We start from the raw sequence: 15,354 nt of genomic DNA, 5'->3' as shown, positions 1-15,354 counted from the left end.
TCGACATACCATAGGTTGGCATTGACAGAAGGTCGACACAAGCTTAAGGTCTACATGGTCGACACAATATTTTCACTTTTTTTTGGGTGTAGACCGGCTTGGTTTATACTTTACTATCCAAGTGGGCATAGAGTGAGAATATACTAGTGTGCCCGAAGCATGGCGAGCGGACGCGATACACTTATACGGTATCCATGTCAACATGTGTCAACACAGACATAAAAACCGTGAAAACCTTGTGGCAGCCATGTCAACTTTAAACTTGTGTCGACCTCTTGGCAATGTTGACCATTTGCAGGAGTCGATCTAGTCACTCCTGACCATAAGTGGTTGACCTAGTGACTGTCAACCTAGACATTGTCTACCCACTATCCCTTAATCCGCTCAATACCCACACACGTATTTCATTGTCTTTGCTCTAAAATGTACTGTAAGTAGCTAAAAGGAAATGAGATCCGAAATATAAAACCACTGTCAAGTGTTATGAAGGTACACAGTTTTTAAGACAAGACCATAATAAGACATGCTTGGACCATGGGTTTCCTGTGTTTCTTATACTACTATAAGGCAGTGGTTGACTGATGTCAATAAATCAATAGAGGCTTTCTTAAAAATGTATCTGCATATTGATCTTCTCTTTCATTCATGAAAAATACAAAGTGCTTGCGACTAAAAGTTTGAATAATAGATGTATAACCGTAATTTGATTTCAAATGTATTTTCCCAAATTAGCACTCATTTATCAGTATTGCGTTTAACCCTTTATAAAATTATTATTTGTGTCACAAGGAATTTTTCCTGTAAAAGCAATCCCATTGTGGTGGTTATTGTGAAACCAATACCATGTCTGCTAGTACCATACCTCTTGGAAGTCCCATTTATAGGGGGCTGCCGTGCAGTCAAGTCAGCACATTTGTTTCAAGCTGTAGAGTACAGAGACCTATTGTACTCAGGGTAGCTGGCGTGGTTAGGTGGTGTCCCTTCCCTTCGTGGCACCCCTGATTTTACCTGCTGCATGCACTAGAGCAGTGGTGGCCAACCTGTGGCTCTTGAGCCTCATGCGGCTCTCCCCCTTGTAAAGTGCGGCTCCTGCTCCCACTGCTGCTCACCGCCCACCATCTGTCCCAGTCCCGCCTGCTGCCGGTTCCCTGAATCCCTTCTCCTTCTGAGGGGAGGAGAGCGCGCATCGCGCATCTCTCCTACCCCTTACTGTGCATCCTTGTGACTGGGCCGTCCGCCAATCAGAGCTCATGGGCCAGCAGCCAATCAGGAGCCGGCCAGCGAGCTTTGATTGGTGGGCGGCCCAGTCACAGGGAAGTGAGGGGGAAGGAGACGAATGGTGTGCGGTGCTCTCCTCCCATCGGTGACATGACAGGAGGACTGCAGGGGGACAGTCCTCTCCCCGCCTGGCAGCAGCTGCAACAACGGTGAGTGCTGCTGCTGGGAAATTTGCACTGTGGGGGCATAGCAGTTTGTGGCACTGTGGGGGGCATAGCAGTTTGTGGCACTGTGGGGGCATAGCAGTTTGTGGCACTGTGGGGGGCATACCAGCTTTTTGGCACTGTGGGGGCATACCCGGCACCGTGTGGTGCATACCTAGCACCGTGGGGGGCATATGTGTATCTGGCACTATTGGGGGCATATGTATATATGGCACTGCACTATTGGAGGCATATTTGTATCACACCCAACCAAGGGGTCAAAATAGACTACGCCCCTTTTTTTGGCGCATGCGCCTTTGGCGCGCGCATGATGTCAGCTCTTTAGCTTGACTACCGATATTTTTTCGGCTCTTTACCTCTGACCGGTTGGCCACCCCTGCACTAGAGCAATGTTTATCAACCACTGTGCCGTGGCAGACTAGTGTGCCTTGAGCTGTTGTCAAGTGTGCCCCCAGATCTAGAGATGCCCAAACCAGTTTACAGCCACCACCAGTTCAACTGTTATTTACTGGTCTCTTCTTTTCATGTAACACTGATCCCCACAGTTATTTTATTTTTGTTACCTGTGGGGACCAGTGTGATTGTTTTTTATATGGTGGCCAATAGGTTTGTTTCTTTTCCTGTGGAGGCCAATGTGGTTTGCCCTGTGGGGATCTCATGGTGTGCCTTGGCAATTTTAAAATCTTATTTAGTGTGCCGCAAGGTAAAAAGGTTGAAAATCACTGCACTAGAGGCAGGAAGCTATGCTAACCTGGTCTCTGCTTATGTTAAAAATACAAGTTGGGTCTCAATTATCCTTGTATACCAAAAACCGAAGTATTCAGAAAACAGTGTTTTTTCTGAATATTTTTTGTTGTGTTTCCCCCCGCCCCTTTTTTTCATACTTACCTCATCCCCCAATGTCCACTGCGCCTCCGGGATCCTCTTCAGCTGCATCTCCAGTCCCAAGGGTGCATTGCGCGAGTGTAGGGCCACGCCGGTGACATCACCGGCACGCCCGCACACTCTTCGTTTAATAGTGCTGATATCCACTGTTGCATCCCCATAAACCTCCTCAGCCTTTCATGAATGCCAATTGGCCTAGCACCTTCTGCATTCAGGAATTCTATCACAGCGCGTCTTAAGGTGGCCATACACACGCAGATTTATCAGCAGATCTGTCTGGTTGGAACAAGAAACATGGTTATGGATGAGAGCAAATGACAGTTGACCATTTGCTTGGAAATGCTGGAAAACTGACAAACTGTCACTCATCCATAACCATGTTTTTGTTCTAACCAGCCAGATCTGAATATAAATCTTACTAGTGTATGGGCACCTTTACACTTGCATTGATGTCAGACATATTCTCAACTGATGTAGTGCTGCCATCTGTTGACTTAGGAAGCTGTTACTGCAGTGGACTGTACATGAAGGACTGTACTTGAGGAATTGCACCAAACTCCAATTTATCACTTTAACAACTTATTTAAGAGGCACTACCTTCTGACCTTCGTAGATTGTAACCTCCACTGGAGCAGGGCCTGATGTGAATGTTCAAATATTATCTGTAAAGCGCTGTGGAATATATGTGCGCTATATAAATAACTGGTAATCAGTGGTGCCGGAACGGGGGGGGGGGGGGGGCGAGGGGGCAGCTTGCCCCCCCCCCCCAAAATTACTGAGGCGCTAAAGTACCGTTCAGGGCCGTTTCTAGAGGCGGACAAGCCGTGCAGCAGCCCGGGGCGCTGCACGGCTTGTCCGCCTCTGTTAAACAGCCAGGGCGCCCGGCAATGTTCCCTGCAAGGTGTGCGCACAAACATTTTTATTGTGCGCACTACTGTCCACCGCCCGCCGCTCACTCCCCTGTCAGTGCAGTGGAGCCGGGAGCCAGCCAGCGCCGTGTGCTCTGCCTCTGGGTATAAACTATAAAGTGCTGCGCCGGCGTCTGACGTCAGACGGAGACGCTGGCGCCGCACAGCGCGCAGAAAGAGCTACACTCAGGACGGAGCCTGCCCGCATGCCTGCCCACCTTCCTAACCCAGTGCCCACCACATAACTTAAGGCAGTGGCACAGACAGAGCCCTACCACCCCAGACGGTATGTTTAGAAATAAACTCGCCCCCTGAAAATGTTGCACACTGACTATATATTATATATATATATATATAGTCAGTGTGCAACATTTTCAGGTGTACATATGTGTGTGTATATATATATATATATATATATATATACATACATATGTGTATATATATATATGTATGTATATAAACAGGGGGTAACATATAGCAATTTAGGGGGTGCCAAAATGAGATTATATCTTGCCCCCCCCCAACCTAAAAACGTTCCAGCGCCCCTGCTGGTAATAAATAATCAGCAAGGTGTAGCACTAAGTTTTTTTCCATATATTATATATTTGTAATACCCAATAGAAGACATGACTCATAAACATACATTTGGAAAAACATATACAGTAGGTTACGCTACAAATAATGTATTCCTCCCACACATGGTTTGCAGCTACTGTATTCAGGCAGCTTTACCCTGTTCTCCACTTGTGTGTTAGACAGTGACATTTTCAGATTTGATAAAACTATTTATTTACACAGAGAATAACGTCTTTGTTAGCACTGCAGGTGACAGCTATAGCAGGTGGCATAAATAAATAAAATACAGCAGCAGATAAAAATGTATATCCTTTTCCAAACTTAAAATATTCAAAGTGTGCATCCTCTTATTACTGGGGTCTCCTAGTCATTGCTGTTTTTTTTTTTTCAATTAGGAGGCATACTTATTACATAATAATTGTTCGCTATCCACAGAGAATTGCTGTTTTCAGGGGGTACCTGCAAATATTAAGGTTATCTTTGATACGGTGCTGCAAAACTGTCAGACTGTTAAGTATTCCGGAGCTTGGACCCCGCAGGTAACGCCATCTTCAGATGGCATTGGCCACTGTAGCCTATGAGCTACACTTTGCATGGATTACTAAATGTGTCCCAGCATGTTTATATTAGTACATTCAGGCAAAACTTTATATCTTATTGCTGCAAATACAGTAGCTTAAATTTCACTTCCAAATAAATCTGCTCATAAAGTGGAACCTGCATTTTAAAAGTGTGACCGGCAACAAAGAGTCCTGGGCAGGGTTAATCATGGAGGGGGGACCCCTTCATTGGGGGTGGGGGACTCCTACTCCAGCTGGGTCAGGGGGATAAGGGTTGTTTAGCAGCAGGACCTTATATAATATGTGTCCCCGGCTGTGCCATTACCCTGCTGGCTGTTTGGGCCTGGTGCTGTTTCCCAAAATAAGGGGTACTCCTAGTCATTTTGTCCCCATATTTTGGGAACCAGGACCAGTCATTGAGCCTGGTACTGGTTTTAAAAATTATGGGGAACCCCTACTTTAATTTTTCCCTGATTTTTATGAGGGATGGGGGGGGGCAGCACTCCATTTTTTTAAATTATTATTATTATTTATTTTGTCTATTTTTTACACTGCAGCCTGCACAGATCTGACTGATCCGTGCAATTCGTGCAGACTAAAGCCAAAAACATCTGGAAGATGAGGAGCCGTATAGTAATTAATGGCCATATAGTACATATATTACATTTGAATGAATGGTGATTCCTACTCGTATCCTGTCTATGGCAAATACATTCATATTCAGAAATACAAATATGAATGTGCCATGAATATGAATAAGCATTTTTTCGGCATAGTAAATGCTAAAAATACGTGTAGGCAGCCGTATTTGCATACCACTGCCCACGAATACGCCAAATCCAGGCATATTCCTGTTAGTAAATTCCCGCCACTGACTTTTATAGAAAGACATTTGTGAACAGCGAGAGGCAAATAAATGCAATACATTAAGGACCGAAAAAGAAAATACGTGACTTGGATCGCATTTCTCCATTCCTGTATTCATTTGAGCCCCTAAAGAGCAATGAGTGGTTACTTCACTAATTGTATATTAATGTTTCTTAATTAGCTTTAATGTTCTTGACTGCATGTCATTTGTTTGTGTTTTTTCGTTAATCATTTTTTCCACATTGTAGTGATAGGAGATTAATGTATATATTACACATATTTACCTTAGCGCAATATGCATTGCATTTCTATCGTATGGTATGAAATACTGGCTTGGGGAATGCTTATTAGGTGGAAGCAACCAGATTTATTTAGGCATTGACAGTTTTTGTTCTGTGTTTCTTAATGTAAGTGAACAGTGGCTCATCTGGAAGCAGACACTCTGAGGTAAAAAAAATTAAATCTTTTTATCTTAAAAATAAATATTTCTATATGCAGCTGAGATTTAAAAAAAAAAAAAAGCACATATAGATTAAAGGTGGCCATACACTACTATGTTGTATCGCAGCAGTATATGACCATTCAACCACCCATGATCATGTGTTACATCGGATGCAGTCCTTTCATATGCTATGTATCGCATGCGACCCCGTACCCAGCCCCCCGGAGAGGAGGGCAGAGTCGGAGGTCCGGGGGGGGGGGGGGGGGGGCGTCAAACGCAACCAACTTGGGCTGATTTATCGGCACAATCCAATGGGATCAGGTGAAATGAGCCCAAATTGGACATGTGTATGGGCACCTTAAGTCCTCTCCATATCTAATAGGATTTATAGTTGTAGTGCTAAAGGGCTAGTATTTGGTGATGGGTCATTCTATCAATATTTCTGCGTTCAAGGAATCTAATAGAGATTGTTAATTTTAAACAAGATGAATAACTAATTTGTGCACAGATTTTCATATACATTAACTTGACTGAAGCTTGTAATGATATTTTGTGATATTGGTACAATTCAGAATAATGAACAATTGGTGATTTTGCAGTAAATGTAAACTCATAGAGGCACCTGTGTGATATAGGGATCTAAGTGTGCCTTAAACTTTTTATAAGACTGCAGCAGAATATAATTGAGAATACATTTAGAGGTGATGATGAGGAAGGACTGCAAGAAAGGATAGCAATTTGTCTTACTAATTGTGGAAGCAATCAGACCGCATCTCCCAAATAAATCTTCCACATGTCCACTGTCTTCCTCTCTCTCCCATTCACCCATTTTTTTTTTAATCTGATTTCAGTCCAAGAAAAATGCTGAGGCAACTGCACATAGCACCCTTTGCGTACTAAAGTATTAACCCCATAGAACAGTAATGAGAATTTCTGTGTAAAGTTCCAGTGCTCAGTATCCAGCCTGTCTCTATTCTATAGGGTTATCAAGAGCCATGTGTCACAGTGTGCAGCTGTTGTCCTCCAATTGTGCTTCTGTGTGATGGACTACTGGAGCTAGATGTAATAAGGAGTGAGCTCTGGAAAAGAAGCAAAAACCCGTACAGCTTTAGAACTTGCATATATCAGGCTGCGAGAACATGCAAACTCGCATGTGACTTGCATTTCCTCTAGTTGTAGTTAGGGGGTGGTGAATGATCCAGCCGGGGGACCCTGCCAAGTTTGTCTCTTGGTTTTTGCATTACATTACCCCTCAGCTAGTGGAGCCCTGTGCTGGTTCTAAAAGTACTGGGGACCCCAACTCATTTAGTTTCCTCTATTTATAGAACCAGGGCCATCTTGAATGGTGCCTATTCACAGTGCGTTTTGCCCATGCGATGGGATGCGCGCTCCCGCGCACATCACAAAAACAATGTGCAGCCTGTACTTTTTGTACTAAATGACATCGCATCCAGTACAAGTAGCACACTGCTGTAGAACATCAGATGCTTTTTATACTAGATGCTATAATAGTGTTCATTCTAGCACCCGCCATCTTTGAAAACCCATGCAGTTCCTGTTCCCTGCCTGGGGTGTCGCTGTCTGCTGTGGTGTTTCTAGCACAGGTACTGTATGGTTTGCATATCAGTGCTGATATACAGACCACACTGTGCTAGAAGCACTACAGCAGACAGCGCCAGGCAGGGAAGAGGCACTGCATGGGTTTTCAAAGATGGCGGGTGCTAGAATGAACACTATATAAGATCTAGTACAAAAACTACAGAGCACATCGTCCATGTATGGGCACCTTAAGAGCCCATTACTGGGTCATTAAATACATGGTAACACTCCCTGAAAAGCTGCAGCTTGCAGCTATTTGTCTGGCTAAGAGAGAGCGATGCTGGGGTATTGGGCATTCAAATGTCTCCAGCCATTCTAGGTGAGTAGACAAGTATGATATATTGTAAAGGTTAGTGTCACAAGGGAATGCATTTAAGGATCTTAAAACTATTAGTTAGAACAATATTGAAATGTTTATGCCTGCCATGCTGTACAAAATAATTAGAATTCATTTTCACATTATTAATATAGTTTGCTTAACTGCAGTCATCATGTTAATTACTTTTGGGAAATAGGGAAATGCAGTTATGCTTATTTATTTTCTCCTTTTGGGAACACCCTCCTTTCCCTTACCAGGGACCGGAACCACACTGAAGCCTCTTTCATAGTGTTTTGCAGGTGCATCCTAGTAAATTGTTGCGATGATAACTGAAAAGGTTCCCACTGTGAGCTGCAGCACAGTATTGCTAGTATCTCTAGCATTTGCTTCCAGGTATCAAGGAGAGAACAGGATTTCTTGGAAGTTCCACTTACTAAGTTTACACTTTCAGGTTTATTTTTAGATTGTGGAAGTAGATAAATCAATCACACTTTTTTCTTTATTTAAATGTGAGTTGTACGATTTACTAGATTTCCATGACTATTTTAAGTCTTGAAAATAATGTAATATTTTGGTGTGAATTCTTCTCAATGGATATTGAATTTTTAAAATTCTCAAATTTTTTGCAAAAAAAAAAGAAAAATGGATAGTCCAATATTTTGTAAAAAAAAAAAAAAGGTACTTATGTATTATCTGGGCTCCCATGTTAAATACACCCCATTTTTTCATACCCCTACTATCCAAATACGCATGGAGTTGATTTTATATAGTGTGGCGAGCGCAGCGAGCCACCATGCCCGAAGCGTGGCGAGCGCAGCGAGCCCCGCGAGGGGACGCGGTCTCATAAGAAAAACGGGAGCCCAGATATTACATAAGTACCAAAAAAAAAAAGAAGTAGAGAACTCACTTGTGGCCAATAAAAACAGCATAGTCATGTCTAACTGCAGGATATTATGTCCAATCAATATAATTATTGTAGCGTGAACATTAAAGCGCAACGGAATTTGCTGCGCTATATAAGAAACTGAAAATAAATAAATCAAATCAAAGCAAGAGGGAATACCTGAAAAACATCAATTACATCACATTGTAATAGTAAATGTGCCCATACACTACTCCGATTTCACCCGATCTCGACTGATCGGGCTGACAAATTGGCCTAAATCAGAGGGGTTTGACGCCCCATTGGGCTTATGCGCAGCAGCGGGGGACTGGGTCACATACAATACATTGCATGTGAAAGGACCACATGTATCACACGGCTCATGGGGGGTCGGATGGCCATACAATGCTGCAATGCCTCCAATGTGGAATCCTTTTAAAAATAGACTCAAGACTTATATACAAGCCTTTTCACTAATATGCACTGTTAAAGTTGTTTTGCATTTGAGCTATAAAGGTAAATGTAAAGCACTTTGAGTCCTATTAGGAGAAAAGTGCTATATAAATACACGTTTTACACTTATTATTATTAAGATTATCATTATTGCTAACACAGCAATAAATCATTTCATATTCATTTAGTTTAGAACATTAATTCTGAACATTAGTTTTTACACTATACAGCGCAATATTCCCCTATTCTTGGCTTTATGCACTTTCTGTGGAATCTTACTTCCTGTGTCCTATTAGGGTGGTATTTAATAACCCGTGGTACAGTACTGTGGGTGAAAATGGAAGGTAGCCTCAGGTTTAACCCACAGGGCTATTCAGTTACACTCCTGATAGCCGAGATAATGCCTGTTATGTTGTGCGTTAATACAGTCGCAGCACCATTAACCCATAAATTATCACAGATTTTTTTTTTATATAGACCCTCTGATGCACAAGAAAAAAAAATCTAGGATAAATGCTGACTTTGGAGCTAATTGAATTGCCCCTTAAGTCTCCGTATCAAATTTGGTGACATTACGGTTGTTAGATTGAGCTACTGAATAGAGGAAGCTTAATTATAGCTACCCTGTATGAAAACTTTAGTTGACGGCACATACTACTATAGTAATAGTTTAGTCATTATTGACTAAATATTGACTATAGTAATAGTTTAGGCCAGTGGTTCCCAAACTGTGTGCCGTGGCTCCCTGGGGTGCCTCAGGACACTTGCAGGGGTGCCCCGGGTTGGTGGTGCAGGACCAATTCAAATTATTTATGATTAATTATTTATAGGCAAAATCAGTTCTGGTGGCTTTCAATCATAAAATGTCTACAAACAGATGCTAATACTGCCCTTTACCACATAACTGAACATAAGAATCGCATATAAACTCAATCTATATGTATTGTTTTTGTTTTTTTATGGCCTAGGGGTGCCGTGAAAAAATTCTGATACTGTAGGGTGCCGTGATTCAAAAAAGATTGGGAACCCCTGGTTTAGGCATTATTGACTCCAGGCTGCAGTGCCCACAGTTATGAACCCACACCTTCCCACTGTTTGTTCTCATTTTACATTACTGTTTAAAATGGAGGCTATCTGTTAAATCGCTGTCTGATTCCTACAAATCAGGGCCAACTGAAGGAGAGGAAACTGAACAGCTCTTAGCCAATAATGCTGCATACTTGGCTATGGAGAAATATAAATCTTGAAATAGTTTACCGCAGTGCTCGAAGTGGAAATTTTAAAGTGGGGGTATGGAAAAATAGAAGATTTACTTATGTGCGCGCCGAAGGCGCGCGCGCTCCGGAAAAGGGGGTGTGGCCACTAAGAAATGGGGCGTGTCTAAGCGTAGCGTACCATACCACATACCCCTTATATACCACACTAGTAGGACCCCTTATACTATCTAGTACTAGTGCCCCTTGCACATTGTGCCACACTGTATGAGCCAAAATTCAAGGACAGCAAGGACAAACGGACAGAGTGACAGCAGAGACTGACAGCGGGAACACAGAGAGAAAGTGACAGGGACAGCCACATATGTATATTGGGCATCACGGAGTGTGGCACAGGTATAATGAGCATCACTGTGTTTGCGACATTCCCAATATACATTTGCCACACACACCATAATGCTCATTTTACATTTGCCACACACAGTGATGCCCAATATACATTTGTCACACACCGTGATGCCCAATATACATTTGCCACACACCGTGATGCCCAATATACATTTGCCACACACACCATAATGCTCATTTTACATTTGCCACACACAGTGATGCCCAATATACATTTGTCACACACCGTGATGCCCAATATACATTTGCCACACACCGTGATGCCCAATATACATTTGCTACCCACCGTGATGCCCAATATATATATGCCACATACCGTGATGCCCAATATACATTTGCTACCCACCGTGATGCCCAATATACACTTGCTACACACCATGATGCCCAATATATATATGCCACACACCGTGATGCCCAATATACATTTGCCACACACACCATAATGCTCATTTTACATTTGCCACACACAGTGATGCCCAATATACATTTGCCACACACCGTGATGCCCAATATACATTTGCCACACACCGTGATGCCCAATATACATTTGCTACCCACCGTGATGCCCAATATATATATGCCACACACCGTGATGCCCAATATACATTTGCTACCCACCGTGATGCCCAATATACACTTGCTACACACCATGATGCCCAATATATATATATGCCACACACCGTGATGCCCAATATACATTTGCCACACACACCATAATGCTCATTTTACATTTGCCACACACAGTGATGCCCAATATACATTTGTCACACACCGTGATGCCCAATATACATTTGCCACACACCGTGATGCCCAATATACATTTGCTACCCACCGTGATGCCCAATATATATATGCCACACACCGTGATGCCCAATATACATTTGCTACCCACCGTGATGCCCAATATACACTTGCTACACACCATGATGCCCAATATATATATGCCACACACCGTGATGCCCAATATACATTTGCTACCCACCGTGATGCCCAATATACATTTGCTACACACCATGATGCCCAATATAGATATGCCACACACCGTGATGCCCAATATACATTTTCTACCCACCGTGATGCCCAATATACATTTGCCACACATCGTGATGTCCAATATACATCTGCTACACATCGTGATACCCATTATAGATATGCCACACACTGTGATACCCATTATACATATGCTACACATCGTGATGCCCATTATACATATGCCACACACCGTGATGGCCAATATACATATGCTGAACATAGATGGACAGACAGACACAGGGAGACACAGCATAGATGTATGGATGGGCTGGTGGTAGCATAGATGGACAGATGAGGCAGCATAGTTGGCCCAAGGGGGGTTCTGGGGTAGCATAGATGGATGGACTGGGAAGGGCATCATAAATGGACAGACCAAGGGGGTTCTGGTTGCATAGATGGACTGACAAATGATAGATGAACTGTTCATGGGTGGGGGGCAATATAGATGGGCAAACAGAGGGTGAGGGAAGGATAGATGGACAACCAGGGGATAGAGGCAGCACAGATTTGCGGTCTGAGGGTAGAGGGCAGCATAGATAGACAGGAGGGAGGGATCACAGGCAGACAGATAGTGGGTTACTCACCAGACCATCATCTTCCGTTGAACAGGGAAGCAGCAGTGGTTCCACACAGTGGCAATGGTTCCTCCTTGGTCCTTTGCTTGTGATGGCAGCGGCTCCAATTAGCAGCAGTGTCTGCGAGTCGTCCTGGAGGCACCCCGCCGGCGACTTCCCATACCCCTCCAAGGTCTCCTCTGTGGAGCGGCTCCAAATAGCATCTGCATGTCCTCCTAGAGGAACCCCGCCGGCAACTTCCCATACCCAGGAGGAGGGGTATGGGAAGTCGCCGGCGGGGTCCCTCCAGCGCATGGGAAGTAACAAACGGGACGCCGCTGGTTACTTCCCATGCACTGGAGGGACCCCGCCGGCGACTTCCCATACACTGGAGGGACCCCCTGTCTGCCTGGGCTGCCGGATCCCGTGTGATGTCACAGAGCCAGCACCGACCATACATGGCTCTCCTGCCGCCCGCGATAACCCCCGAAGCCACAGACTCTCCTCCCTCCCATCACCCGGACGGCGCCCTAGCCATCTGATAGGGCGGCAGTGGGATACTCCTGATTGGCTCAAAAATAGTGCTCGAAGAAAAGTGCCGGTATGCCATACCGGGGTATACCGGCCCACTTCGAGCACTGGTTTACCGTATATACTCGAGTATAAGTCGACCCGAATATAAGCAGAGGCACCTAATTTTACAACACAAAAACTGGGAAAACTTATTGACTCAAGCGGGACCCTCACTCGAGTATAAGCCGAGGGGGGCTTTTTCAGCATAAAAAATGTTCTGAAAAAGTAGGCTTATACTCGAGTATATATGGTATTTTTCTATAACATTTATCATTGTTTTTATTTGATTAGTAGCATGTAGGCTGGTACTGCGTATACAGCATGTGCATAATGGAGGTGTGTTGAATGCCAGCCAGCAGGTTGCTCATACACACAACAGGATCTGTGCTGCTTGTATTGATTCTATTTGACAAATAAATTCTGCTGTTTTCAGAAACATGATTCGAAGTGTGAATTTAATTGCTGGAACATTGCACTGAAATAACTGCAGTTGTAGTAAAAACTGAACATTGTGTCCTAATTTCCAGCTTAACTATTTCATAGTTTTTAATTATTGTGCCACAAATCTTTTTTTCTTGCAACATAGAAACAAGGGTAGTGGACAAGTAAGAGATGGTAAAGGCTAAGACCCTAAACATGAATGGGATAGACATACAGATATCCTTACAAAGAAATGACAGATATCCTTACAAAGAAAGGATCAAATGGGTTAGAGATAACAATATGGGTAAAAATTGGGCAGACTAGATGGGTCAAATGGTTCTTATCACCTTTTACTGTATGTTACCCAACAAAAATATGGTTTGGTCATTTTTGTTTTTAGTACATAATGCATTGTAGGCAGAGGCTGATTGGAAACTAAAACTGGCCCTGGAAAAATGTCTAGTATTGTTCTCACAAGGGGGCGGCTCCAAATCAAATGAAGGCGGAACCAACACCATAATTGGTGGGATTAATACATTACCACAACTACGTCTTTGCTGTTGGTTTCAATATGTTTGGTAGTCCAGTGGTCCTCAGACCTGAAAGCCTCTGTCACAAACCTTCACATTTCACATAATATCCTACTTCCCCCTACTTAGACTGAACACAGTCCCCAAAACCTCCATTCAGCAGACTGACAGCTCATTGCCATAATCCCTCAAATATAACAAATATCCCCACCCCAACAATAGAGCCCAGAAACACCCCAAAAATGACCACCAGATAGCACCCACTTCTGTCCCTTTCACAGATTAAGGGGGGTATTCAATGTCAGAGGAACGGCTGTCGAGCAAGCTCGACAGCCGTGCCCCTGTCCCGTTCTCGTTTTGCTCGCCTGGAGCTCGGCAGTCGGGATTCAATGTCCCGGCCGCCGAGCGGCGAGAAGGGGGCATGGCCACGAGTTGATGACGAAAATAGACGAGCTCCGGCCAGGAGCTCGCCTATTTCCGGCTTTTCTCGGCAGAACTGTCGGGCTCGTTCTGCGCAAAACCCCTGTTCAATGCTGTCGGGGAAGACAGCATTGAATAGGGCCCCGCAGCCATCTCCCCCGTCGGGAGATGGCTGCGGGTGAACGACAAAGATTGAATACCCCCCCTTAATGAGTAATTACAGCATCGGGTACTCTGCTGCGCGAACCGGCAAAGATTTTTTTTGGGGGGGGGGGCACAGCTTTAAAAAATGGCCTCACAGGTGCATTGACCTTCAGTGCTGGTGATTTTCCATGCGAGGGCTATGGCCAATCCCCCCCCTGATTGCAGCTTGCACATTTACTGTTAACGGACATGGGGATTTGAATGGCAACCGTCACAATGCAGAATTGATGTTTTTTTATAATGTCCATTTAAATGGACAAAGGGTCATAAAGGGTTAAATGTTATGCTCACTGATAGACATCAATAGAATTGTGTCATCCCATATGCAGGTTCTCATACAGTGTTACAGCAGGCATGAGTCCGTACTGATTTGCCTTTAAGGATGTCCTGCATTTTCAACACCTATTTTATTATATTTTTTTAATCATCTGCTTTTTCTCTTGCAGGACTCAGCGAGTTAGTCATTGTTATCGCATTAAATATCGACACATGGAACGTACTCTGACACAGACAGAAATCAATTTAGTACATAAAAACATTGGAAAATCGGCAATAGCAGAATTGGGCGTTGAAGGAAGATTTTAACAAGACTCCTACTATGTATTGATCTTCTAAGAATTCAGAAATTTCTTTATAAAATTAAAATTCTATAAATCTAATCTAATAATGAAGATATGCATTGATTAACTGATAATGAGGATATGCTTTGATTATTTTAAATTAAAAGCACTATTCAGTAACAGTTGTCATGTCTTATTTTTATTTCATACAATGAAATTCAGCAAATCTGGGATCGTTTTTCTGGAATGCATAACATTGCCCACTAGACATTGTTCCCCCTCTGTGGCTTATAGTAAATGTGAGGCACCTTGCTAATAACCGTAACCTAGCTATTATCAGACGTCATACAGATTCAAGACATCAATCATTTTTGACATTGCTAGACAGGCAATTCACTCACTGCGATATGACAATTAGAAACCCAGTACTGTGCCTTAGTACATACTGTACTTTAACTAAAATTGGACATTCCCTTGTATACCCTTGTCACAGATTATTAGC

At 43.4% G+C, this 15,354-nt stretch overlaps 1 protein-coding gene across 3 annotated transcripts in view; it reads left to right on the top strand.

Annotated features, from left to right (window-relative positions):
* The window catches only part of FARS2 (phenylalanyl-tRNA synthetase 2, mitochondrial), a 353,709-nt gene extending 338,677 nt beyond the window's left edge, over positions 1 to 15,032 (top strand). For 2 of the 3 annotated variants that reach the window (XM_083187986.1, XM_083187987.1), the window contains 2 exons: positions 4,207 to 4,350; positions 14,739 to 15,032. In XM_083187986.1, coding sequence (XP_083044112.1) covers positions 4,207 to 4,350; positions 14,739 to 14,877 — 283 coding nt within the window. In that variant the 3' untranslated portion in view covers positions 14,878 to 15,032. The remainder of the gene's footprint in view (positions 1 to 4,206; positions 4,351 to 14,738) is intronic. The other variant, XM_083187988.1, reaches the window with a different exon arrangement.
* Positions 15,033 to 15,354: the final 322 nt, after the last annotated feature.

Source organism: Crinia signifera, chromosome 5 (genome assembly GCF_055691185.1).
Source record: "Crinia signifera chromosome 5, ASM5569118v1, whole genome shotgun sequence".
NCBI classification, from domain to species: domain Eukaryota; kingdom Metazoa; phylum Chordata; class Amphibia; order Anura; family Myobatrachidae; genus Crinia; species Crinia signifera.
The sequence above is the reverse complement of the archived record's forward strand: the minus strand, read 5'-3'. Positions and strand labels throughout refer to the sequence as shown.